The 24,571-nt window shown below is 56.5% G+C and overlaps 1 protein-coding gene across 3 annotated transcripts in view; it reads left to right on the plus strand.

The window, feature by feature from the left end:
* Positions 1-2,287: 2,287 nt before the first annotated feature.
* Positions 2,288-24,571, plus strand: part of CELF3 (CUGBP Elav-like family member 3) — a 48,026-nt gene continuing 25,742 nt past the window's right edge. Inside the window, exons 1-3 of one of the 3 annotated variants that reach the window (XM_037883359.2) lie at positions 2,288-2,792; positions 2,895-3,217; positions 14,919-15,001. In XM_037883359.2, the coding sequence (XP_037739287.1) occupies positions 3,073-3,217; positions 14,919-15,001 (228 nt within the window). In that variant the 5' untranslated portion in view covers positions 2,288-2,792; positions 2,895-3,072. The remainder of the gene's footprint in view (positions 2,793-2,894; positions 3,218-14,918; positions 15,002-24,571) is intronic. The other 2 variants (XM_037883357.2, XM_037883360.2) reach the window with 2 other exon arrangements.

Consider the following 24,571-nt stretch of genomic DNA (forward strand, 5'->3'; position numbering starts at 1 on the left):
GTACTGAGCCCCACTTCCTTGTGGCCAGGGGATGGACGGTAAATGCAAAATGGTACAGTGGTGACCCTTTATCAGGGTGATGCTTAGAACTGGGTCCCATGTTACACACACACACACACACACACACACACGAGCCCCGGCAGGTGGCGTTCGCTTTGGTAAACGGTTTAAATAATAATAAAATAGGCATTTCTAGTAATTTCTCAAGCCATTTTTGTGCAGATTATCCCCCAAATTAAAAAGGCATCGGCTTCCAGATACCAACTCCCTTCCTTGGTCGGCCTCATCTCCTTTTCTCCTTAATTATCTGCGTTACAGCAGCGCCATACTACCTAAGAGCAGGTGCTGGTCCTGGGATACTTAGCCAAAATCTCCTCTTCCTGTGATGTTCAGCAAGCTGCTGATGCTCCCCACCCCAGAGGTGGCTGCATTTCCCTAGTGCCAGGTGTGTAGCATGGTGAGGCAGTTCAAAAAGAAAAGGGACTTGAGAGATGTAAGCCTGTGTAGTATATTGTATTGTATTATATTACATTTATTAATGCAAATACACACACACAAAATACACAGGCACACGGCACTGGTGTGACCAGGGCTGGAATTCAGTGTCTAGTTCTGATGTTCAGAATTCAAGAAGGATGTTGATAAATTGCAGAGGGGTCAAAGAAGAGCCAGGAGAATGATTAAAGGATTGTAAAACCTGCCTTATAACGGTAGACTCAAAGAGCTCAGTCTATTTAGCTTAACAAAGAGAAAGTTAAGGGGTTATTTGATCACAGTCTATAAGTATCTACATGGGGGACAGAAATTTGATAATAGCGGGCTCTTCAGTCCAGCCAACAAAGGTCTAACCAAATCCAATGGCTGGAAGTTGAAGCGAGACCAATTCAGACTAGAAATAACATGCACATGTTTAATTAACCCTTGGAACAATTTACCAAGGGGGCTGGTGGATTCTCCTGGCAATTTTTAAATAGAGATTGGATCTTTTTTCTAAAAGACCTGCTCTATTTCAAACAGGAATTTATTCAGGGCAGTTCTCTGGCCTGTGTGATGCAGGAGGTGAGACTAGATGACCCCAGTGGCCCCTCCTGGCTGTATGATGTCGGGCAGAGGTGGGCAAACTACAGTCCGCAGGCCACATCCGGCCCTCCAGCCAGTTTAATCAGGCCCTCAAGCTCCTGCTGGGGAGCGGGGTCTGGGGCTTGCCCTGCTCCCGTGCTCCAGCCAGGGAGTGGGGTTGGAGGCCACGCTGGGCACCCATGCCGAGGCTCCCAGAAGCAACAGCATGTCTCCCCTCCAGCTCCTACATTTAGGGGTAGCCAGGGGGCTCCAAGTGCTGCTTCTGCCCCAAACACCACCTCTGCAGCTCCCATTGGCTGGGAACTGTGGCAAATGGGAGCTGCAGGGGTGGCGCCTGCAGATGGGGCACTGCGCAGGACCGCCTGGCTGCACCTCCGCATAGGACCTGGAGGGGAGACATGCCAGTGCTTCCAGGAGCTGCTTGAGGTAAGCGCCGCCTAGAGCTTGCACTCCTGACCCACTCCCATGCCCCAACCCCCTGCCCCAGCCTGGAGACTCCTCCCGCTCCCTGAACTCCCCATTTCTGGCCCCACCCCAGAGCCGGCACCCCCAGCAAGAGCCCTCATCCCCTCCTGCACCCCAACCCCAATTTTGGGAGCATTCATGGCCCACCATACAATTTCCGTACCCGGGTGTGGCCCTTGGGCCAAAAGATTTGCCCACCCCTGATCTAGGAATAGATAGAGAAGCCAAGATTTTCAAAAGAGACCCACGATTATGGGGGACTCTATTACTGGCTTACGCTTGAGGCTCCTAAAAGAGATTGAAGCCCCTGCATGTCCGGACCCTTTCAGGGGATCTCCACTTGGGCAGCCCCAGTATTGCGGCACCCAAAACCACTCATCACTTGTGAAAGCCGTGGCCCGTATATGCACATGCATGTACGTGTGCACACCTAATAAACTCAAACTAGAGTATCTGTGGGGGTGTTCTGTGTTGTATGATCTGATCTCATATGGTGCAATATTTCTCTATATGGACCATCTACACTGGCTTCTCAGGAAGAGGCCCTTAGAAGAACAGCACAAGTAGTGCTGGTAACAAGCCGGGGTCTCTGTTTTTCTGTCCGGGCCTGTGTTTATTTGTATCGGTTGGCCTGAGCCTGTCGTTTTCTGTGGCACTGAACCTCCCTGCTTGCCTGCCTCCCTGCCTGCCTGCCTGCGTCTCTCCCGGGGCTGGGAGTTTGCTCCCAGTCCCTAAATCTGACATCATTATTTGTCAGGGAAGGAGGGCGGTCTGGAGAGGAGGGTTCTGTTGGTAAAGAAGAGATTTGAATCAGAGCTCAAGATCCATTAAAGGGAGAAATCCAGCAAAAGCAGCTGAAATCCAGCTTGGAAAAGGGGTGGGAGGGGGGGGGAAAAGGAGAAGGAAGAAATGAATCGATAATTTATTTATTTATTTATTTATATTTTTTTTAAAGAAAAAAAACCCCACCCCCCCACCCCCCCCCAAGAATTTACACTGGTCTCAGCCTCTTCAAGGAAAGTTAATCAATAAACTAATTAACTGCTTTGCAAGCTCTGTAATTAATAGATCAAAAGTATTCGCGCCAGGGCTGTGACATTGCTAAGAGCTCGGGTCCAAGGAGGTGGAATTGCAAGATTCTTCAGAGTTGATTTTTTTTTCTTTTTCTTTTTCTTTTTTACCGATGATGATTTAATTTGTGTTTTTTGCACCAAAAAAAAAAAATCCGGATTTTTTATTTTTTAAAGGTAAAAAAAATCAGAGACAGCAAGAAGGCAACAGGGAGGAATCCCCCTCCCCCACCACCACACCCCCCAAAAAACCCACTTTTTTTTTTTTTTTTTTTACAGATTTGGAGGATCCTGGTTCAAGCATCCAGAGCCACCAATCAGCCTCTGCTCCCTTTGTTTGGTTCGCCGCTGGGCAGTGTTGGGACCGTAGTTAAGGCTGGGATTGTGTTCTCGCTTCCTCCGCTGGGGCTGGGTAGGCGATTCGAAGCTCGCCCCCCAGATTCGCCCCTTTGGACCAATGAAGGAACCCGATGCCATTAAACTTTTCATCGGGCAGATCCCACGGAATTTGGAGGAGAAGGATCTCAAGCCCATCTTTGAGCAATTTGGGAAGATCTACGAGTTGACAGTGATTAAGGACAAATACACGGGCATGCACAAAGGTAAGTGAGCCAGGCCCGGGCTGCTAGAACAATGGGATGGCGGGGGGGAGGAGAGAGAAAACTGACTATGAAATGACAAAGCAAGAGCAGCCTGAGGAAAAAGGAGACTTGGGGATGTCGGGGGAGATCAGATCAGCTGTGGCCAGGAGGGCAGAGAAAGTCGGGGCCATGCGAAATGGCCATGCATATTAAAATGTCAGGGCTTAGAGAGGGGGGAGGCCACGCAACAATGAGCTGTTTGCAGCGAGAGTGAGATGGTAGCAGATGGCAGGAGGTACAATCAGATGAGAGGCGTCATGGATAGAGGCCGGGGGTTTGTATGTGCAATTGGTTTAGGGAGTGGGGTTGGAGCGGGGGAAGGGACAGTTCTCCTCCACCCCACTCTGACTCCAGTGGGGTAGTTTTGCACTGGAGAGGGTCAGGCCCTGTGTGGGTGGGTGAGTGGGTGGGGGGGTTGTGACCCCATTTCCTTCTGCCCCTGGACACCTTTGAGTCTCCATTTAGCACAGGGATTGAGTTATCATCTGAGTCCCAAACCCAGGGAATATTCGCCACTTGTGTAACTCCGGGCCAGGGGAAGCAAAGGTAAAACTTGTGAGGTTCTGATCCCAAATACCCAGGCTGGGCTTTGACTGTTCCCTCATGATTCCTTTCCTCCTGTATAAACAGACGGTCTGTCGTCCCCCCCAGCCCCCCAACTCGCTTCTCGTGATCTTGCCAAATGGCATATCCTTCGCTTCTGCTAAAGGAGGCCTGTCTTCAGCCTGAGGCCTCTAGGTCAGAGCTAAATTTGTCTCTGCTGGTTCATTTCTTGTCTTCTTTTTTAAACACACTGTTCTGTATTAGGGAGGGAGCAAGCGGTCTTTAAAAAGCAGAATGGGGCGGGGGGCTGCAGATCAGCATGTGAAATAGATCCAGGGGCAAATTAAACAAGGGCTCTGGCCAATTTCTTAATTCAAAAGAAAGTTCCAAATGGCATGGGTGAAAAATCCTGCTCTGGGAATATTCCTGAAAACAAAAGAGAAGGCAGGGCAGGATTAACTAAGGAGGCGATTCGCATAAGATCATTTTCTAGAATTTGATAGAATTAGAATCTAGATAACATTCCATTTTTACAAGCCCAGAATTAAAGCAATTGTGGAAACCCGGCTTTCTTGGAGGGTATTTTGAGTTGGATTGAGGGATTCAGCCCTAGGGATGGAGGCTGGCTGACAAAGGTTAGTCACTGTATAATGTGTGAAAAAGAGAAGAGATCAAAGTGTAGGAAAATGGGTTTTATTTTACCCCTTTATAAATCAGGTACATTGGCTGATATTTCTGTAAACTGAGGAGAGAAAGATCCAGCACTGGTGTAAATCAGAGTAGCCCCACTGACTTCAGTAGATGCTATGCCCATTCATCGCAGCTGAGAATCTGGCCCTTAGCATATTTTTACAGCTGGTACATGTGGAAAACATCAACAGTAACAACCAGGCTCTGACTTCAGAGCCAGCTCTTGGGTCTTCTTATTGCTCTATGGGTTTAAAACTTTGGTTCTAACCCCGAGAGTGAGAGTGGTTATAGGACTGGAAGGCAGGAAGGTTTGAACGTTACAAAAAAACCACAGATAAACAATCGCTCGGATTTTCACTAAACCAAGCGAGTCCCCTTAGGCGCGACTAATTATTTTATCAAATACAAACGCAAATGATTTATATGCAAGTCGCAAAACAGAGAATGCTCCAGGACAAGAGTTTTGTGCTTTAAAAACCAACCAAACCTCCTTACATAACAAAGATGTTTAAATTATTAAAGGTGTGAAAGAAGCTTCCATTTCCAGTCCCAGCGGGGGAAGATTTAGCAGGGTGGAACCGGGCTAATGTGACACAAACTCGGCGTTGGTTGTTTTCCCTGGCTCGCCAGCGCAAGAGAAACTCGGGTGTGGGGGGCTGAGATACACCGCTGGGGTTGGCAAAGCTGACAAATTCAGGGAATCAAAATGGAGCATCTTTGGGAGGAGAGGGAGCCAATGCGAATATGAAGAGTTTCTGACTCCAATAACCAGCATCCAGAGGAACCCCTATGGACTAGATTAGGGGTTCTCAACTCGGGGTACTCAGAGGCCTTCCACGGGGGACATCAACTCATCTAGATATTTGCCTAGTTTTACAACAGGTGACATAAAAAGCACCAGCCAAGTCAGTACCAACTAACATTTCATACAGACAGTGACTTGTTTATACTGCTCTGTATTCTCTACGCTGAAATGTAAGTACCGTAATTATCTTCCAATTGCTTTATTTTATAATTCTATGGTAAAAATGAGAAAGTCAGCAATTGTTCAGTAATAGTGGGGCTGGGACACGCCTGTATTTTTATGTCTGGTTTTCTAAGCAAGTCGCTTTTAAGTGAGGTGAGACTTGGGGGTATGCGAGACAAATCAGACTCCGGAAAGGGGTACAGTCGTCTGCAAAGGTTGAGAGCCACTGGACTAGATCCTTCTTTATTTCTGTAGCAATGACAGCGCTAGGTGCTTTGGGATGAAGGCAAAGTCCATGCCCCCATAGAGTTTACATCAGCTAAGGCCCAGTCCAGGAGCCTAAGCAGGTGTAGCACTTCCGGATACAAGCAGGGCCATGGAAGCCCAGGGGCTAGTCAGCACGACACCTACTAACCAAGAGTTTGCAGGATTCAAATAATTATAGTCCCAGCGATTAGGAAGCTTTGCTCTAACCCCAGCTGCTGGGCTGGGCTGGGGTTTTGTTGTCCACGTACATTGCAAGGGCGGGGGAAGGGAAGAGAAAAATCCGGCTTTCCAGAGGCAGTGGAATCTGAATGATCGGGGCGGCCCCCAGCTGAAGCAGTTTTGAGACCGAACCGTAAATGCGTTTGATTATTCTTTTTTAACGGCAGTTTTTTGGTACCGCTCCCGCTCCGGATTTAGGGCCAAAAACCCGAGTGGGGGAAACTCAGTTTCTCAAAAGGGGACTTTAAAAAAAAACCAGTGAATGGTTTTAACCCCAATAAATGCTCATCTCTTCAGAGGAGGGGGGGGGGGGGCGGGCTGGTCAAACAAAGAGCTGCAGATTGAGTGGCTATAAAATGTCATCGTTAAGGGCTTGACCCAAATGCATGCGTCGGTCCCAGGCCTGTGATGTCCTCAGCATCATTATACTCCCATTGACTTCAGTGGGTTTTGGCTTGGACACGATTGGACAGATTACAGGGCAGATTTCCAGTTGTACCCACTGCTGGCACCAGCTTTGCCAAAGGGCTCAGTACCTGCCTGGCCCCTGACACACTGAGCTGGGCACTGAGGGTTCAATCCTGTGCCATGCTGAACACACTGAGTTCAGGAAGAGCTGAGAGTGCTCAGCAGCCACGCTGGATTGGGCCCCGGGTGGAGCATAGGATAAACCCGGCTTCATGCTCTTGGCCTCTACCAGAGCAGGGATTTGGCTGCCATTGCTTCTGTGAGGAAGGTACCTTGGGAGCTAAGGGAGAAGGGACCCTCCTTGGCTAGGCCTGGCAGATCTGCCCTGGGCAGCCCCTTGCTGAAGATACTGTCGTGTGCTGGGGCTCACAGAGTCCTGTACAGGGCCAGGGTGGAGTCTGGGGTCGTTACTGCGGGATAACAAGGTGCGATGCCCCCTTCCCCTGAGCAATCAAGCCTGAGTAGAGAAGGTTTTACCCTCTGTTTGGTCCCACTTGTCACACCAGGAGCCTGGTCCTTTCCCCCTGGCTCAGAGCCATGCCGCGGGGCAAGCTCTCCCAGACCCACAGCTCTGGGGGCTCCGATGTGGAAAGGTGGCGCGGGCTCTGTGCCAACTGGCCAGGGTAGGACAGGCCCCCCCCACAGAGTTCTGTCTCCACAAGGGGCAATGCTGACCAGCAGCCTGGGAGGAGGCCACTGCCCCTTCCCCCATGCAACCCCTTAATGACCTTCCCCAGGGCAGGACACCCCCAGCCACGGGGCCCAATCACAGAGCTGGTGGCTCCGTGGCACTGTGCGCTCACCGCTGGGCCTGCCCAAGCCCCTGGCTCGACCAGGGCCCAGGTCTTGGGCCGGGCCTGGTGCCCAGGGGTGGATTTCTCTTAGCTCTGTGCACGCTGACCCCAGGGGGGCAGAGGGGCTGGCAGACCCTGGAACCCAACTCTGGAATTGGTGGCGGTACAGCCTGCCCCAGCTGGGATCCGGGTGTAAATGGCTCAGCGGGTGTTCCACGCGTTCCCCCAGAGGATAAGAGTTTACTATCGCTACCCGCAAGGGAGCTTCTTTCTGCTCCAGCAGCAGAGGTGTGGCCCTTCTGGTGCTGGTGGCCTCTGGGTTTGGCCCACTCGTGGTGACCCCTAGGCAACTTGCCCTTTCCCGAGGAGGTTTCTAGTGGGTTGTTAACATGGCAGGGGAAGGCTTCTGTGCTCCCTGGGCTGGGGCACCCCCCTGGGCTAGCCGGTGCAGGAGGAGGACTCTGCAGGGCAGCAGTCCCCAGGTCGGGGGAGGAGGGAGGGAGGGAGAATGGCCTTGGGGCTAAGGCAGCGGGGCTAGGATGCAGGAGGTCTGGCTGAAATTATCTGGCTCTGCCTCCTTGGCCAAGGAGCGGGCTGCTGCACCCTGCCCCAAGCTGAGTCAATCCTTCCTCTGGGAGCCACCCACCGATCTCAGAGGGGTGACTTGGGATGCAGGCATGAGTCGGGGGATTAGGATCCGGCCCATACTCACCCTGTGCCTCGGTTTCCCCATCCATACAAGGGGGGTATGGCTTCTTTATAAGGGGGCAGGTGTAAGACTAGATCCAGGGCAGGCTGGGAAGGGCTCAGGAGAGGGGAGACGGGGGATCAGATGGCTACAGCTGGGCCACACAAATAGGGGATTGGAGCAACACATGCGCACCCCGGATCCACCCCGGAGCAGGTGAGGGTGGTTCATGGGCTGGGTCAGCTCCCCAGCTGGTCCAAGGCAATAAGAAGGCAGTGTTGTCGCCACCCCAGCTGAGGACCCCGCAGTGTGCCCGGCTTCCATCAGGAGCGGCTGCGAGAGGCAGAGGGGCTGGCAGACCTCTGGCTGCTGGCTGCTGGCAATGGGGCTGGCAATGGGGCGCCTCCAGGAGGGCCGGCTGGAGCAAAACCGCTTTTCCACCTCGCTGCCCTCCACAGCGCTCTCGCTGGCAGGGAGCGACGATTAGTCTCCCGACTCTAGCTACGAAGAAAAAGAGCGTATTTTTCTCATGAATATTTTACAGAGCCGGCCTCCCCAGGCCCTGCCCGAGCGCTATGGACGGCTCGTGTCGAGGCCGCTCACTCCCGTGCTGACACACACGCGCCTGGCACACGCTCCCACACTGTGGCCCGCACGCTCGTCACTTGCCCTGAGCTCGCTAGCAGCTGGTTCAGCGAGAGAATGAACTGACGGGGGGAGTGAAAAGAAAGAAGGGAGGTGGCTCTTATAAAAAGAGGGAGTGGGGTCTAGTGGTTACAGCAGAAGACTGGGAATCAGGACTCCTGGGTTTTATTCTTGCGTCTGGGGGGATGTCTAGAGCAGGGGCCTGGGAATCAGGGCTCCTGGGTTTTCTTCCCAGCTCTGCTGCTTTTGCCCAGCGTGACTTTGGGCAAGTCAGTGCCCTTTCTGTGCCTTGGTTTCCCCTTCTGTCACATGAGGATGCGGCAAATTCCAAACGGCTGGGGGAATTAATTCACGGTTCCCACGTGGCTGGCACTCCCGGGTCAAAGGGCCGGATTTCCGAGCGACCCGCTCGCTCCGAGTTTCAGAAGAGCTTGGCTCCCATTCGGGCATCTAAGCAGCGGGTCACAAGAGCAAAACGCAGCATAGCGGCGGGAACAGCCACCTGCCGAGCCCCCTGGGGAAACCGGCCCTGATTTAGGTGTCCCGCCTGCCTGGCCAAGCCCACCCAGGCCTGGCGTGTCTTTGGGGAGGGTTCAGACCCGAGCTGCAGGAATAACCCAGGGTCTGGAGCCCCCGCCAGCGGGAGAGACTGGAGAAGCTCAGGCTACTGGGTTATCCAGGAGAAGGTGAAGGGGGAGGTGTGATCTGGGCCTGGGTGATTTTTAGAGTCGGCGACTCTTCGATCTAGCGGTGAGAGGCAACCCCAAAGGGAGTGGCTGGCAAGTGAAGCCAGACAGCAGCCTAGAAATAAGGTGCACAGGCAGGGTGATTAGCCACTGGGACAGCTCGCCTTGGGATGAGGTGGCTTCTCCCTCCCTGGAAGGCTTTTAACTCAAGACTGGCTGGCTATTTAAAAGCCAAGCCCTCGCTCGACCAGACGCTAGGGGCTTGATCCCAGAGATTCTGGGGGCTCTTTGGCCGGGGAAGCTCATAACGGCCCCTGCCTTAAAATCTCAGACTCTGTGGTTTGCCCGAGAGAGCTGAAAACCTGGGGTTTGTTAAGCGACGTCTGGCCTCCTCCTTTGCTGTGCCTTTGTGGCGATTCGTGCTCGCTGGGCGGGGTAGATATTTTTAGCTTTTTTTTTTTTTTATTGCCAGTGGAAAATGTTAAGTGGATCAAGGCGGGGTGGAGAGGATCTTCTGACAGACATTTGTGTTTATTAGGTCTGTTGCACCGAGCCCGAAGAGCAAGGGGGGAGGGGTGTGTGTGTGTTAGTTATTGTCGAGTGAGCTGAACCCGTAGTCAGGGATGCCAAGGCTCATTAGCCCACCTGTTGCTGTTCTTTGTGTCTATTGCAGCCCCGCCTAGGGGCCTCAGTCAAGATTCCCCTATGCTAGGAGCTGTAGGTAGAGACAGTAAAAGGGGCAGGCCCTTTCCTTAGGGGCTCGCAGCCCCAGGGCGGGACTGCTGCTTGCCGAATGCTCTGCAGAATGCACAGCTGTCTGGGCTGGCTCACTGCGCGGTACCAGTGGGACAGGCCCTGACACTGAGCCTTGTCTACACCAGGGCAGCGCCAGGGCAAGCTTCTCCCTGCCGATGTGCCGCTAAGTCCAGCGGAGGGGACATTTGGGGGGCTGAGGTGGGGTTAGCCCGTTCTATCCTTGCCTCCACTGCTGGGGCTGCCAGCCCGGGGCCAGAGAGCGCCAGCTGCACAGGGGGGTTTGTGCTGCAGATGCCTGATCTGCTCAGGAACTCATTGCATGCAAGCCATCTAGTTCTGACAGCTTTCAGCACTTCCTCTATCCTCCCTGCCCTCCCCCCCCGGCCCCGGCTTGGCCTGCAGATGGTAACTGACAGGGGACGTGCCCTGGATCTGCCGCCCTATTCCCCGAACCAGCCAGGTCTCTACCCAGCACACCACGGGCCTGGAAGCTCCCCTCTGCCCTGGACACACCGTCTTCCCCGTCTCCCCAGGAGCTGAGAGGGTTTATCAGAGTTGGATATAATGCAGGACACCCTGTTCTCCATCGAGAGGGGGATTTCGTTGCTCTGCCTGCTGGGGATTCCTGCTGCGTCTCTCCTTGGTGGGAGTCGTACTCCTCTGAAGGCAACGCAGATGAGTGGTTAGAGCAGAGGGCCTGGGAGTCAGATCTCTGGGGTTCCACTGTCCCAGCTCTCGAAGGGAAGTGGGGTCTAGTGGTTAGAGCAGGGGAGGCCTGGGTACTGTTTCCAGCCCTTCCACTGACTCACTTTGGTTTTCTTTGCTGTGTAAACAAACTCTTCGTTACCTCGGGGCAAGTCATGTCCCAGCTCTGTGCCTCAGTTTCCCCTCCCTTGTGAAAAAGGTCAGCACTTCAGGGGTCTTGGGAGGGTGCAGGCGTACAGAGCACTAGGATATCAACAGGAAGAAGGGGCTAGCACAGGGATTACCAGGAGGGTCTGGGGCTTGCGACCCCCACCCCCCACATCAGCAAGGGGGAGGTGTGCACAGGTGCCGGATTACCCTCATGTCTGCAAGGTGGGTTTGAGAACAGCCATCCCAGATTTCCCCCACCTCCCACTCCCCAGTCCCAACTGCACCACTCCCTGTGAGAATCAGGTAGACGGCCAGGCGGGCACAGACATTAATATCCTGCTTGGAGGTGCTAGGACAAAGGGCCGGGTAGGATCGCTGGAGTGGTTGCTGCAGGGGGAGGCTGCACTGGAGAGGGAGGGCTGTTGGGGGTGGGGCTGCGATCTGGGTTGGGGAGGCCCTTGGGCTGATCCTATTTTAATCTCCCCAGCCCCAATTTGCCAGGCCCCGACCCCGCTCTCAGTTAAATCGGGAGTGATTCCAGTGAGCTTCTGATCCACCCGGAGGGAAGTCACTGGAATCCGTGGCACCTGCGTCAGACTTGGATCTCAGTTCTGGTGTAAATCCAGAGCGACTCCCCTGGCGTCAACGGCATGGCCCCTTATGCCGGTGGAGGGACTCTGGATTCACAGCCGTTGCCACTCAGCGTAGCATTTGCTCTGGAACTCTGGCATCTGCTGCTTTCCACTGAAGCCCTGGTCAGTGGCAGGAGACCGACGACGCCCAAGGTGTCTGCCCAAATCATGGGCTCAGCCTCTGAGGCCGCCTTGGGCTTTTGGTTCCACTGGGGGTTAAATCAACCATGAAGCTGTCTCTGCTTATCTCCTGTGGGGGCTGCAAGGCCTCGTGACTCTGACGCTGTGGGACTGGAGGGGGCCAAGTTTGTTGATATCATTTGACTTGTTTTCCATTGACAAGTAGAATGGCCCACAGCTCTGGTAGGGGCAGAGTAGCCAGGGTAATTATAGAGACTGTTGGGCCAACAGTCGGGGCGACCCCCTAAGCTGGCCTCCCTGCTCTGCTGCAGACTCCCTGGGTGAGCTTGGGCAAGTTACTTGGCCTCGCTGTGCCTCAGTTTCCCCACCTGTACAATGGGGATAAGAGCCCTGCCCTGGCTCACCAGGGGCACGGGGCTGTAAGGATAAATACGGTAAAGATTGTGAGGTGCCCACACACTACGCTGATGGAGCCGGGCACAATCATTCAGTGCCCCCCGGCCTGCAGTATCTGAGCCCCCAGCCGTGCTCCTGGCAGGGAGCCCAGAGAGAGAAATGGCCAAGTTTTCAGCGGGGCTCAGCACCCACAACCGGGGACAGCTTTTCAAAACAGCTGAGCGGCCTGAGCCCCGCAGGGCAGGCATTAGCTCCTTTTCTGTGTTTTGCCCAGGGCCTAGTGCCAGGGGGTCACGGCCCAGAACCGGGGCTACTAGACGCTGTGGCGATGCAAAGAATCAATCATCACCATTGCCAAGTTAGGAGCTGCTGGATTCTGAGCACTTTGGGCAACCGTAGCCCTTCAAGTGAGCCGAGCGCTCGGAAAACTGGCCTCAGTTGGTCGTCCCGTCGCCATCAAATCTGGCCTGGAGTGACTTGACCCAGGTCACTCCGGAAGTCTGTGGCAGATCTCGGAAGTGAGGCCAGATGCTTTGAGTCCTGGACCAGCATCTTACCGTCAACTCCACTATCCAAACATTCACAGCTCGCTTTCCCCAACCTCGGCCCACCTCATCCATGGCCGTGAGGCACCTAAATGTCTTTGGGGATCTGGGCACTGTGGTCAGCAGCGGTATCGCAACCCCGAGCCAGCAAAACGCAAGAGATTGGCTTAAAAGTCAGGAGATTTGTTTGGAAAATGATAAATGTGGGGGCTTGGTTGCAGATGATACAAAACTACTCAAGACAGTTAAGTCCCTGGCAGACTGGGAAGAATTACAAAGGGACCTCACAAAACTGGGTGACTGGGCAACAAAATGGCAGGTGAAATTCAATGTTGATAAATGCAAAGTAATGCACATTGGAAAACAGAATCCCAACCATATAAAATGATGGGGTCTGAATTAGCTGTTACCACTCAAGAAAGAGATCTTGGCGTCACTGTGGATAGATCTCTGAAAACATCCACTCAATGTGCAGCGGCAGCCAAAAAGTGAACAGAAAGTTGGGAATCATTAGGAAAGGGATAGATAATAAGACAGAAAATATCATATTGCCTATAAATCCCTGGTATGCCCACATCTTGAATACTGCGTGCAGATGTGGTCGCCCCATCTCAAAAAGGATACATTGGTGAAGGTTCAGAAAAGGGCAACAAAAATTATTAGGGATATGGAGCGTCTGCCATTTGAGGAGAGATTAATAAGACTGGGACTTTTCATCTTGGAAAAGTGATGACTAAGAGGGGATATGATGGAGGTCTATAAAATCATGACTGGTGAGGAGAAAGTGAATAGGGAAGTGTTATTTACTCCTTCTCATAACACAAGAACGAGGGGTCACCCAATGAAATTAACAGGCAGCAGGTTTAAAACAAACCAAAGGAAGTATTTCTTCACACAACGCACGGTCAACCTGTGGAACTCCTTGTCAGAGGATGTTGTGAAGGCCAAGACCATAACAGGGTTAAAAAAAAAAACAGATAAAATCATGGAGGATGGCTTCAAAGTCCTTTAATGGCTATTAGCCGGGATGGACAGGGATGGTGTCCCTTGCCTCTGTTTGCCAGAAGCTGGGAATGGACGACAGGGGATGGATCACTTGATGATACCTTGTTCTGTTCATTCCCTCTGGGGCACCTGGCATTGGCCCCTGTCGGAAGGCAGGATACTGGGCTCGATGGATCGTTGGTCTGACCCAGTATGGTGTTCTGATGTTCTTTGTCTCCTGGTTCTTCAGGTGCCCCCGGTTCACATTTTCAAGCTACCCGCTGTAACCAGGAGAGTTAGAAACTTACAGGGATTTTTGTTTTAAATGGAAGCTGAGATTCTCCTCTAGTCATTTGAATCCAGGAGCTGGGCCTTTGAAGGGGAACATCCGCTAATGCGATAGCAGCTGCAGTAGGGTGGAGAGCAAAAGTCGGGATGTTCTCTGTTGTGGAATAAGAATAAGAATGGACAGCAGAAGGGGGGTGACTGAAAATGTGCTATGTAAGCTCCATGGGGCAGAGGAGGGTTCCTGACTGAGGTTCCCCAGACTCTCTAGTATCCACGTCCGTCGCTTACTGCGCTCTGATGGGCCCCCTGACCTCGCTCTGACTTTTCCGCTTGTCCCTTTCAGTTTCTTCCTCTGTCAGTGCCTTGCTCTGTAGCTCTCGGGCTGGTATCATCTGCATTGCAAGTAGCAGCCCAAGCGAGTCCAGGCCCCATGGCGCCAGGGGCTGTACAAACAGAGTGGGAGGCCGCCCCTGGCCCAGAGAGCTCGCAATCGAAACAGACAAGAACGAGTATTATCCCCTTTGTGCGCACCGAGGCTCAGAGAGATGAAGGCACAGATCCTCAAAGGGAATTAGGCACTTAACTCCCGTGGACTCCAATGGGAGTTAGGAACTAATTCCCTTTGTGGATCTGGCCCAAAGAGACTTGCCCAGGGGCATGCAGGAGTCAGAGGCAGACCTGGGAACTGAGCCTAGATCTCCCAGATGCCAGCTGAGTGGCTTATCCCCTTTCCTTCCCCTTTCCCTTCCAAACCCCGCTGGGAAAATCCACCCCCCTCCCCGCGCCCCCGGGCAGATGCATTGTACTGAGCCAATCCAAAGGGGGACACACGGGGCTGGTATGGGCCTTGCCAACCTCGCTGTCCCATTAGGGCTTGGCTCAGTCCTAGCCCCCCATCCCCGAGCCTGGGAAGCTGGGTTCACGGTTCCCCCTTTGGCCTGTGGGCCTGAGGGCGGAGCCCGGCAGCCCCGTTGCTACTGTCCCTTTGTCCCAGGAGCCCTTTCAAGTGGGGGAGGATTGGGGGGGGGATCTGCCGCGTCGGGGGGCAGGGAGCCGAGGCACCCGTGACCCTTCCCCTCTGCTTTCTCTCTCCCGCAGGATGCGCGTTCCTGACCTACTGTGCTCGAGAATCAGCCCTCAAGGCGCAGAGCGCCCTGCACGAGCAGAAGACGCTCCCAGGGGTGAGTCCTTGCAGGGTGATTGGGGGGGGGCAGGGGGCGGAGGGGGAGGGACTTGGGCAGGGGAGACTCTCCGTTATCTCTGACTACAGCTGCCCAAACGTCAGTGCCAACCCCCAGTGCCGGTGTGTCATGCCGCCCCCCCCCCCCCCCCCCCCCGTTCATTAGCATTTGTGATAACCAGATGGCCGGCTCCATAAAATCTCCTCGGTGAGATACGGGTTTGACTGGAGTCTGGGTTGGCGGTTTGGGCCCTGTCACTGGCGTGGGGAGAGGGAGGGGATGATTTCCCATGGGGCCACCAGCTCTGCCTGGCTCAGGTGAGGGGGGTGGAGGGAAGGGACCACAGTAGGAGAGTGGGGGGTGACAGATACACCCTCCCGTCCACGGGCATTGGTCGCCTGCCAGCGTTGTCGGAGCTCTGATCGTGACACCTCCTCTCCCCTGTACTGCCCTCTGCCCAAGGTGACTCGCTCCCAGCTCCTGAAACTTAATGGAAAGGCAGTTTGGGGCCGGCTCTCTTGCCGGCTGGGGGTTTCAGGGTGCCAGCCGGTGGGTGCTGTCATGGTGCCAGGTGGGCGTCTGTGCCCTGGGGCTCTGCCAGTCAGTTTGAATTGGCTTTGGAGCATTTCTGGTGCCGGGTTGGCAGCCGAAGAGAGCAAAGTCCTGTGTGTGGTCCCAGGCACAGAAGTAGTCCCACTTGTGTGCCGCACCCCTGCCCTCCAGGGACCCCCGTTTCTAGAGAACAGAGCCCGGTGCTGAGGCCCAACAAACTCATTTCACTCCGGGGCCACCAAACCGCTGACAGCACCACCAGCTAGTCTGTGCAGAGCAGGGCTTTGAACCAGTGACACCTAGCAGTGAAAGCAAACTCCCCCAAGGCCAAGTATAGAACCCAGGAGTCCTGGACTCCCGCTTCCCTGCCTAGCTATATCACACTCCTCTTCCAGCGCTAAGACTGTCCTGCTTCCCTGTAGGGGGAGCGGCTTAGTGGGGGGCCACCCCCAGGCCTGAACAGAGGCTGGGGGCTCATGCGGAGACATGGCCCTTTGCTTGGGCACCTAGCGGTGCAGAGAATTAGCAAGAAGCTGCCCGCAGCTTCCCCCTGCCCTCCGCGAGCTTGGTGCGCCAGGGCCCTGGCAAGCTGACGCACCCGGGCCAGGCGCATCTGGAAATGCGTCAAGATCCTGGCTAATGGGAACTCTGCTGCTGGCGGACCAGGCGCACATGTGCGCCGAGAAGCAGGCTGGCGGGATTGGCGGATCTCAATCACTTTAATAGGACGGCTGTCAAATGGGAGCACCACGCCCCCTTGTCCCGTAGCAATACCTGCCGTGTCTTCCCCGCCAAACGCGCGCAGGGCTTGATGTTTCCCCAGGGTGTCTGGGGAGCGGGTGGGAGGTAAAGACACCGGGGACCTGGCTGATCCACGAAGGCCCCCTCAGGGGAATCAGTGGTAGAGGAAGGTGCCCCGCACTGCTCAGGATTTCTATTTTTTGGCCTGGTCTCATGCTCCCTCCCGCGGGAACCTTTGGGACTGCTGCTTGTCCCCCTCCTTCCTCCAGCTCCACGGGGAAAACCACTGCTGAGCGGCGCTCTCTCCCCGCTCCCTGCCCTGGGGCCTGCTGGCTGAGCAGGGGTCCAATGCTCGGGGGTCCTTGGCAGGGCTGAGCTCTTGGGGGCTCTGGCGGGTCCTTGCAGGAGAGATCTTTAGTCTGGTGTCTCCCAGTCCGGGTGTCTGGCCCAGGATGACCCCGATAGCCACAGAGTCAGACACCTCAGGGGCCGCGGGGCCTGAATCCCAGGCTGCATGGTGCAAGTCCCCAGGGCCCCGATCCTCAGAGGTCTTGAGGCCCCACCACTGCCCCGCATCTGCCACTGATCCTGCTGGCCAGCCCCAGATGGGGTCCCAGGGGCTTTAAGCCATTGTGGTCCAGACGCTGTCCTTTTGTTAGGGCCTCTGGATGGCAGTTTGGTCCTAAACACCAACGAGGATCTGGGCCTCTCTGGGCCACCACTCCCTTGTGCACAATGGGAGGAACAGCCCTGCCCTGCCCTGCCCCACAGTATGCCAGGGGTGGGGGCCTGGCAGAGACAGAACTGAGGCCTAGTTTGCCCCAGGGCTTTCGATCCTCTCCTGGGTGCGATGCCCACCCTGCCATCCCCTGGAGCAGCCAGGGAGCTGTATGGGACCCTCCCCAGCCCCAGGCAGGCGGTGAGCAGAGCCTCGACTTACTTTGGACCCCGCGATGGGGAAGGGGCTTGGCCTGTCTAGAGCTGGGCCCAGGACCTCAGCTGAGCATGCCGCGTTGCCTTGGCTTATTGATGGAAAGCCACAAAGGCCGAAGGTCTCCCTCTGCCCTGGAGGCCTGACCCCCCAGTCTGGCTCCCTATGTCCAGGAGCGGGGCGGTTTCCACACAGATCGTGACTTGAGATTTCCTCCCTTCGGTGAGCGGGGAGCAGCGAGCCGGGGACCCCAGCCCTGCCCAGGAGCAACGCCCTGCAGGGGGGACTGGCAGGGAAGCAGGAGCTGGCTGAGGAAGTGCCGGGCTGCCCAGGGCAGGAGGGCAGGGCGCTGCCAGGGAAGGTCTCCTGTCCCTTGGAGAACAACAAGGGCATATAATAAAGCCCCTCCATACCTCTGGGTGGGAAAACAGGCCTGATGGAACCACGGCGCCAGGCTGGGAGGAGAGAGGCTGCTTGGCATCCCCATAGCAACCCTCGCGGGCATCTCCCACCAAGACACCAGCTCCACTGGGGGCGGATTTGCTCCCTCCACATCTTCCCACCCCACTGTGCCACGCTCGAAAGAAAGGGCGACATCTCCTGCTTGTCCTACCCCCCTCCACTAGCTTTCCATCGTCCCCCCCGAAGCACAAACACAGAATCCAAGTGCATTTTGCCTGGGGAGGGAGGGGGCCAGATACTTTGTTTCTCGCCTCCTCCCTTCTGAATGTTGGGAGCAGATGCTGCAGAGTGGGGGCTTTGTCTCCGGAGATTCCCTTTATTCTGCTTTTTCCACCCCCTTTCGCCACCTGCTTTTCTTCCCCGGCCCTTTATGTGCCGGTGGATTGCTGCGTGCGCCTATGTCTGATTGGGTTTGGAGTGTGTAGCCATGGAGCTGGGAGCGTAGCCTTTGGGTGTGTGTTTCCCTCTGTGTGTGTGTGTGTGTGTGTGTGTGTGTGTTTAGCATGAGTGTGGGATTGTGTGTGTCAGGTGTGGACACGGTTCTCTGTAGCTTTTAGCCGTGTGCCGGCGTGATCTCATGCATGTGTGTCTGTGTGTAGAAGCCCACGTTTATAACACACTTTAAGTCAACACTACCCTGTCCCGTGCGTTAGCACCTGTGCAAAGTAGGCATGAAATGCCATGTGTTACACCCATTTGGGGTAAGTGCCCGGGCCTGGTGCAGGGCGACAGGGAATCAGGGCATGTGGCATGCAATCGCGTGCGTGTTTTTAGCATGTGTGCGTCTGTGTGTCTTTTGCCTACCTCTTATGGCGGCTCCTGGTGTGTGCGCATGTCTGTGTTTTCTGTGTCTGGCAGGGGTTGGCTTCTCAGGGTGTGTCTGTTAGCCTGGGGCTCTGGGTGTGTCTCAGTGAACGTGGGGCGGGGGTTTAGTGCATAGCATTGCTAGCAGGTGTGGGTATGGACCCCGGGGGAGACTGTGTCATGGTTGGGTCCCCGCTGGCCTGACCCACAGGCGGTGGGAGTTGTTACCACCCCAGCTACGTAGCCTGCTCTTAGAGCTCGCTCAGGCCCGGACATTTCAGCCGAGACGGTGAACATCACAGGGGGCCCCTCTGTCGTCAGCTCTCCCGCTGCAGGGCGTGATGCCCACCGTCGCCTGGGGTGGGGGGTGGGGTCCCCAGGGAGCAGCCCCCACAACGTAGGGTCCCTGGGGGAGGGAGAGATATGGTGGGTTTTTAATGCCCCCCCAAACACTGGCATCCTGGCTCTGCACTGCACCCCCCACCTCGCCCTCTTGTGCCATAATTTTGAGTGTGCAAAGAGGGTGTAAAGCAGTACCCAGCACAAATGCCCCCCCCCCAGCACATTGGGAGGAAGGGGACACCTGCTTTGCACAGGTGTGAATGACGACCCCAGTGGCAAGACAGACCCTGGAGTCACTGCTTGTCTCTAGACCGCAAGTTCTAGGCTCCATGCCCCACCATGCTTCTGGGTCACTAACCCCGCTCTGGGTCACAAACCTCATTGGCAGGAACAGCTTATTGTGGGGGAGGGGAGGGAGTCTGAGACCCTGGTGGGGCGCGGAGGGAGGGGCGGGTGAAATACCAAGTTGGGAGGAATCCAGGACAATGTTAGGGATCAAGGTGGCATCTGCATACTGTGCTTAGAGCCATGGAACAGATTTGGACCCACCCCCACCCCTCCCAATACACCCTGCTCTAACCATTAGACACCTCTCCCTTCCCATGGCTACTAAGAGAACCCAGGAGTCCTGACTACCAACTTCCCACTCTAACCATTAGATGCCATTCCCTGTCAGAAATAGGAGCAGAATCCAGGAATCCTGGATCCCATTCCCTGCATCTGCAATTCCTCAACCTCACTCGACTTCCAGAGCTGGGGCCAGAACCTGGGAGTCCTGCCTCCCAGCCCCCCTGCTTTACCCAGTGGACCCTACACCCCTCCCAGAGCTGGGGACAGAAACCAGGAGTCCTGACTTCCAGGCGCCCCATCTCCTGCTCTACCCACTAGACCTCACTCCCCTCCCAGAGCTAGAAATAGAACCCTGGCGTCCTGGCTCCCAGCCCCCTCACCACTCTAGCCACTAGACTCCACTCCACTCCCCTCCCAGAGCTAGAAGTAGAACCCAGGAGTCCTGCCTCCCAGTCCCTCCCCCCGCCCTCTCACCCACAGGATCCCAGTGTGACATCCAGACTTTTCCCTAGTAAACACTGTGTTGTGTGTGTGTGTGTGTCTGTCTGTCTCTGCTGTTTCCCCCCACACACCCACTCCCGCTTCTTTCCCCCACCCCTTCTCCATCCTGTCCCTTTTCCCAGCACTCCAGCTTTATTGTTCCTGTCTCGCTCGCTGTCTCTTGGGTTGATTTAAAGGAGCTCCCCCCTTGGCCCGGCAGCTGTTGCCCGGGCAGGTCAGGGTGCCTGGCGCCGCCCCCTCTCCCAGGGCAGGTGGTCCGGGGTCCGGGTGTCAGTAGGTGAGAGGCTGTGTGCTGGCTGGGAGAGGAGAGGCTTGAATTTTCAGTCCTTGCAGGGGGGTGTCTATAACCACTCCATGTGCAAGCAAGCTGTGCCCATGTAAGGATGCACACGCATGCAAGGGTACACGTGTGACCATTTGCGCCTGTATGCGTGGGGGGTCGGGGGATGTGTACGCAGGTGCCGGGTCGCGTGTGTGGCACACGTGTGCAAAGGGACGCTGCGTGCCTTTGCGCCTGCGTACGAGCGGAGGCATGCGCTGGCCCATGCAGGGCGTGTGTGCGTCCATGAGGGAGGGCGCGTGCACGCGTGTGCATTTGTGGCAGGGCAGGAGAGGCGGGCGCATTTGCCGGCATGTGCCAGGGGAGGCGCGTGTGTTCGTGCATGCGAGCAGGGGATCCGTGTGCGTTTGCACGTGCGTGCAAGTGGATGGAACCTTCCGGGGCCGAGCTGGTCCAGGGCCTCAGGTCCAGCTGAGTCTTTCCACTCGAGTTTGCTGGGTCTCCGCCCACATCCTAGCTGGGGGGGGTCCACATCTCCTGTGCCCACCTGAGCACTGACTGGTCCCCTGGTTGGCATCCCTGCATGGGGCATAGAAACAGCCATATCCTGGTGCCACCTGCTAGGCATAGCCCTGGCCCAGCTGATCTGTGGGTAGCAAATGTGCCCGTCACCGCAGCGTATGGGAGCGGTGGTTGAAAGGACCCAGCACTGGCAGGTTCCCTTTTGTTTGGGGAGGCCGCGGGTGCCCGGCTGGGTTATAAATAGCCCCTTCTGTTCCTGGCGGGGCGCGGACACCAGGAGCCCGGTAGCTAGGTAACCAGCGGGCAGATAATGACTCGTTGCCAGGTAAACATGGTCTGCGGGGCAGGTGCGCCGGGGACAGGGGGCGGCTGAGCTAACAAAGCCGAGGGCCTATCCGGGGGGGGGACTCGCCCGCAACATCTGGGAGCAGCGACGCCAGCCAGTCTGTGCGTGCGTCTGGGGCCAGGTCTGCTTCCTGAGCAGCTGCCGAGGGGGGAGGGCTGGTGGCCTCGCGGGGCCCTGTGCCCGGGCGGAGGTACACGGCGGTCTCATTTGAGCATGTTCCCCTCCCAGGAGTGGGAACCGAACCCAGGAGTCCTGACTCCCAACTTCCCCTGCTCTAAGCACTGGATCCCACTCCCCACTGAGAGCTGGGAATAGAACCCAGGAGTCCTGGCTCCCAGCCCCCCTGCGATAGCCACTAGTCCTCACTTCCCTCCCAGAGCTGGGCAGAGAACCCAGGAGTCCTGGCTCCCAGCCCCCTGCTCTAGGACACAAACAGGGATCTGTAGCCCCCACGATCACTGGCTCTGGGCTCCTTCACTCTAATGGGGAACAGGGGGCTCTGCTCCCCTCCCCCACAGCCGAGCTTGCGGGGCTGGGGGACAGCAGCTGACCCCCTTGTTAGGAGGAAATAGGGCCAGGGAGAGGGGGCAGCTCTGACCCCCTCCCCCAACAGCCTGACTCTGCTGACCTCTGACCCCAGCAGCTTCTGGGAGCCCCAATCCCCAAAATATCCTGCACCCCAGATGCCCTCCCACTCCCTAACATGCCCCCCCCAGTCTCCGCTCTTCACATCCTCTCCCCATGCAACCCCTGTTCCCCCCCCAGCCAGCTCCCGCCGGCTCAGAGTCTCCTTCCCACCACAGCTCTGTGGGATCTAGGGCAGGGGGAATCTCCCAACGTGGCTGGCTTGTGATAGCGGGGAGCAATGGGACCTTGGACCTTAAATGAAACCCATTCCTGCCTCCCCCCGGCTGACCCCTGCCCTGGCTGTGGGATGGAGACTGGGGCCGCGTGGGCTCGTTCCCGGATCCGCTTCCAATAACGAGCTGGCTGGTGGTGTGCGGCCTGGCAGCTGCCCTGGGGTTTTCCCGACAGCCAATTCCTGTAACCAGCGCATGCCCCCTCCCTGCCCTGGTACAAGTCAGGATTGAGGGGCACTGTCAGAGCTGTGTGGTGGGAAGCCCAGGGCTGGGATAGCAGGGGCTGCGGGACAGGATTGAGGGGCACTGTCAGAGCTGTGTGGTGGGAAGCCCAGGGCTGGGATAGCAGGGGCTGCGGGACAGGATTGAGGGGCACCGGCAGAGCTGGGGGGAAGGGCTGGGATAGGAGGGGGCTGTGGGTCGGGATTGAGGGGCAGTGGCAGAGCTGGGGCAGGGGAAGTTTGCACAGCTCTTCTGCCCCAGATGCCTGTCCCCGGCCAGCACTAACCACTTCTCATTCCCACCACAATTCACCCCGAGCCCTGAACCACGCCTCCGGACAAAGGGTGGCCTGGGGGCTGGGTTCAGCCTCACTGGGGCTGAGGTTCCAGGGTGATCTATTGGGATCTGCTGGGATCCTTCCGAGCCCCCGGGATCACTTGATCTTGGGACGCTTTACTATAGCTCTGCCGGCTGCTCTCCCACTCGCCCCTCCCTCGTCCCCTGCCCTGGATCAGGTCCCTGAACCCCACCAGCCAGACGGCGTTACTGCTGCCATCCAGCACGGGGCTCGCACTGCACGCCGGGACCTAAGAAGCTTTCAATTTGATTGGATAATCCCAGGATTTATGCGTGGTAAATCCCAGGCGAGGCGGGAGGGGCAGGTGGGATTTGGAGGGGTGGGATTAGAGCAGCTGCCTTCTGATCTGGGGGGCAGGGGGATCAAGTCGCTGGCACGTCCTCAGCCCGACCTGCGCCAGCCAAAAACCACCCCCGCGAGGAGGCCAAGCCACCCGGCTCCACCCTCATTCAGAGGCTGGGTGGCAGCTCCTGGGGTCACCCAGTGACTGGGGCCTCTTGGGGTCTCTGTTTTTGTGCAAAGCAGCTCAGAATCTTCTGCCTCTGGGCCACGAGTCTGGTTCCTCCTGATTGTTTAAGAGACCACTGTGCAAACCCAAACATCCCCTCCCTGCAGAGGGCTCCCGGGCCCATGACAGAACAGAGAGGAGCACATGGTGCCTCGGGCTGGGGCGGGGATCTGGTATGGAGCCGTGCAATCCTTCTGGGGGCTTGGGTGGGATGGGCTGAAAGCTGTATCCCCCAAAGGGCCAGCCCCTAATTTATTTCCCCTCTTTGGGGTATGTAGCACCTGACGGGTTTTCATTTCTAACAGCCATTAGCTCGCTAGAGAGTTCTTGCTCAGTACAATAATTGTGCTCTCCTTTCTGGTTAATAAGGGAACAGGGAATTTTCCCCTCCCGGCTGAGGGCATCAGGCTCTCAAATCTGGATTCCCAGGCAGTGGCCCATGCCCCCACGGTCCCACAATGCACTTGGCCAGCTTGCCAGTTCTGCATGAGGTTGGGGGCTGAAGGGAAGCACATTTCTGCCTGGCCCCAGCAGTGGTGAGGTCACGTCTCCACGCGGGAGAGCTGGAGAGTTTGTAGCTAACTCCCATGAAACTGCCCAGCTCTCCCTCGAACCCAGCCACCGGTTCTGAGTCTCTTGTGCCAAGCGCTCCATCCTAGGGTGGTATTTATTACCATGGTATTTATTACCATGCCCCTCAGCCAGTTGCCCCAGTTACAGAGGGGATGGTCTTGACAGCAACAATTACCCGATTGCATGTCTCTGTTCAGGGGTTTATCATCAGGTGTCACAAACAGTAACCAAGATCAGAGGGCCCCGTCGTGCCGGGCACTGCCCAGACACACAGTAACCGAGATCAGGGCCTCGTTACACTAGGTACTGCCCAGACCCAGAGCTCCCTGGCTGAATAGACACAGGTGGGAGGGGAGACTGAAGCCCAAAGAGGAGAAATGATTTGCCTGTGGTCAGTGTCAGTCCTGGAATTGAACCCAGGCATCCTGCTTTTAGCCCAGTGCCCTCCCCACTAGGCCCAGCTGTCTCTCCTTTAGCATCTCCCAGCGTCTCCCTCGTCCCAAGGCTCCCAGATGCTGGCCACGCCGGGGCCCAGCAACAGGGGACGCTCTGCTGCAGCTGTCGTTGATCTGTTAGGACACTGGCTCAGTCCCGGATCTCAGTGGCTTGGCCGGGTGGGATCTGATCAGAGAGCCGTGGCTTGGCGCGTGAGCGGAGACCACGGCCCAGCTGGGCTGGCTCTCCCCTGAGCTAGCTGCTAAGAGCAGAGGGAACCGCTCCGGCTGGCTAGCCTGAGCTGCTGCCTGGCCCAGCCAGAGTCGCTCTCAAACCCCAGGTCGGTCACACAGGCAGCCTGGCCACAAGCCGCACCAGGCCTCGGCCAGCCGCCTCCCTCTGCCTATGTCAGGATTTGAACCTGGGCCCTCCGTCGGGGGACGCCACCGCCCAGCTCCCGCCAGCCCCCTGCGGCCCTGGGAGCCTGGCTCCCGTTTCCAGCCCCTGGGGCGGGTAGGCTGGGAGGAGAGAAGGGATGGTACCGAGCAGCAAAGCAACGTGGG

This window comes from Chelonia mydas, chromosome 24, assembly GCF_015237465.2.
Source record: "Chelonia mydas isolate rCheMyd1 chromosome 24, rCheMyd1.pri.v2, whole genome shotgun sequence".
In the NCBI taxonomy this organism is placed as follows: domain Eukaryota; kingdom Metazoa; phylum Chordata; order Testudines; family Cheloniidae; genus Chelonia; species Chelonia mydas.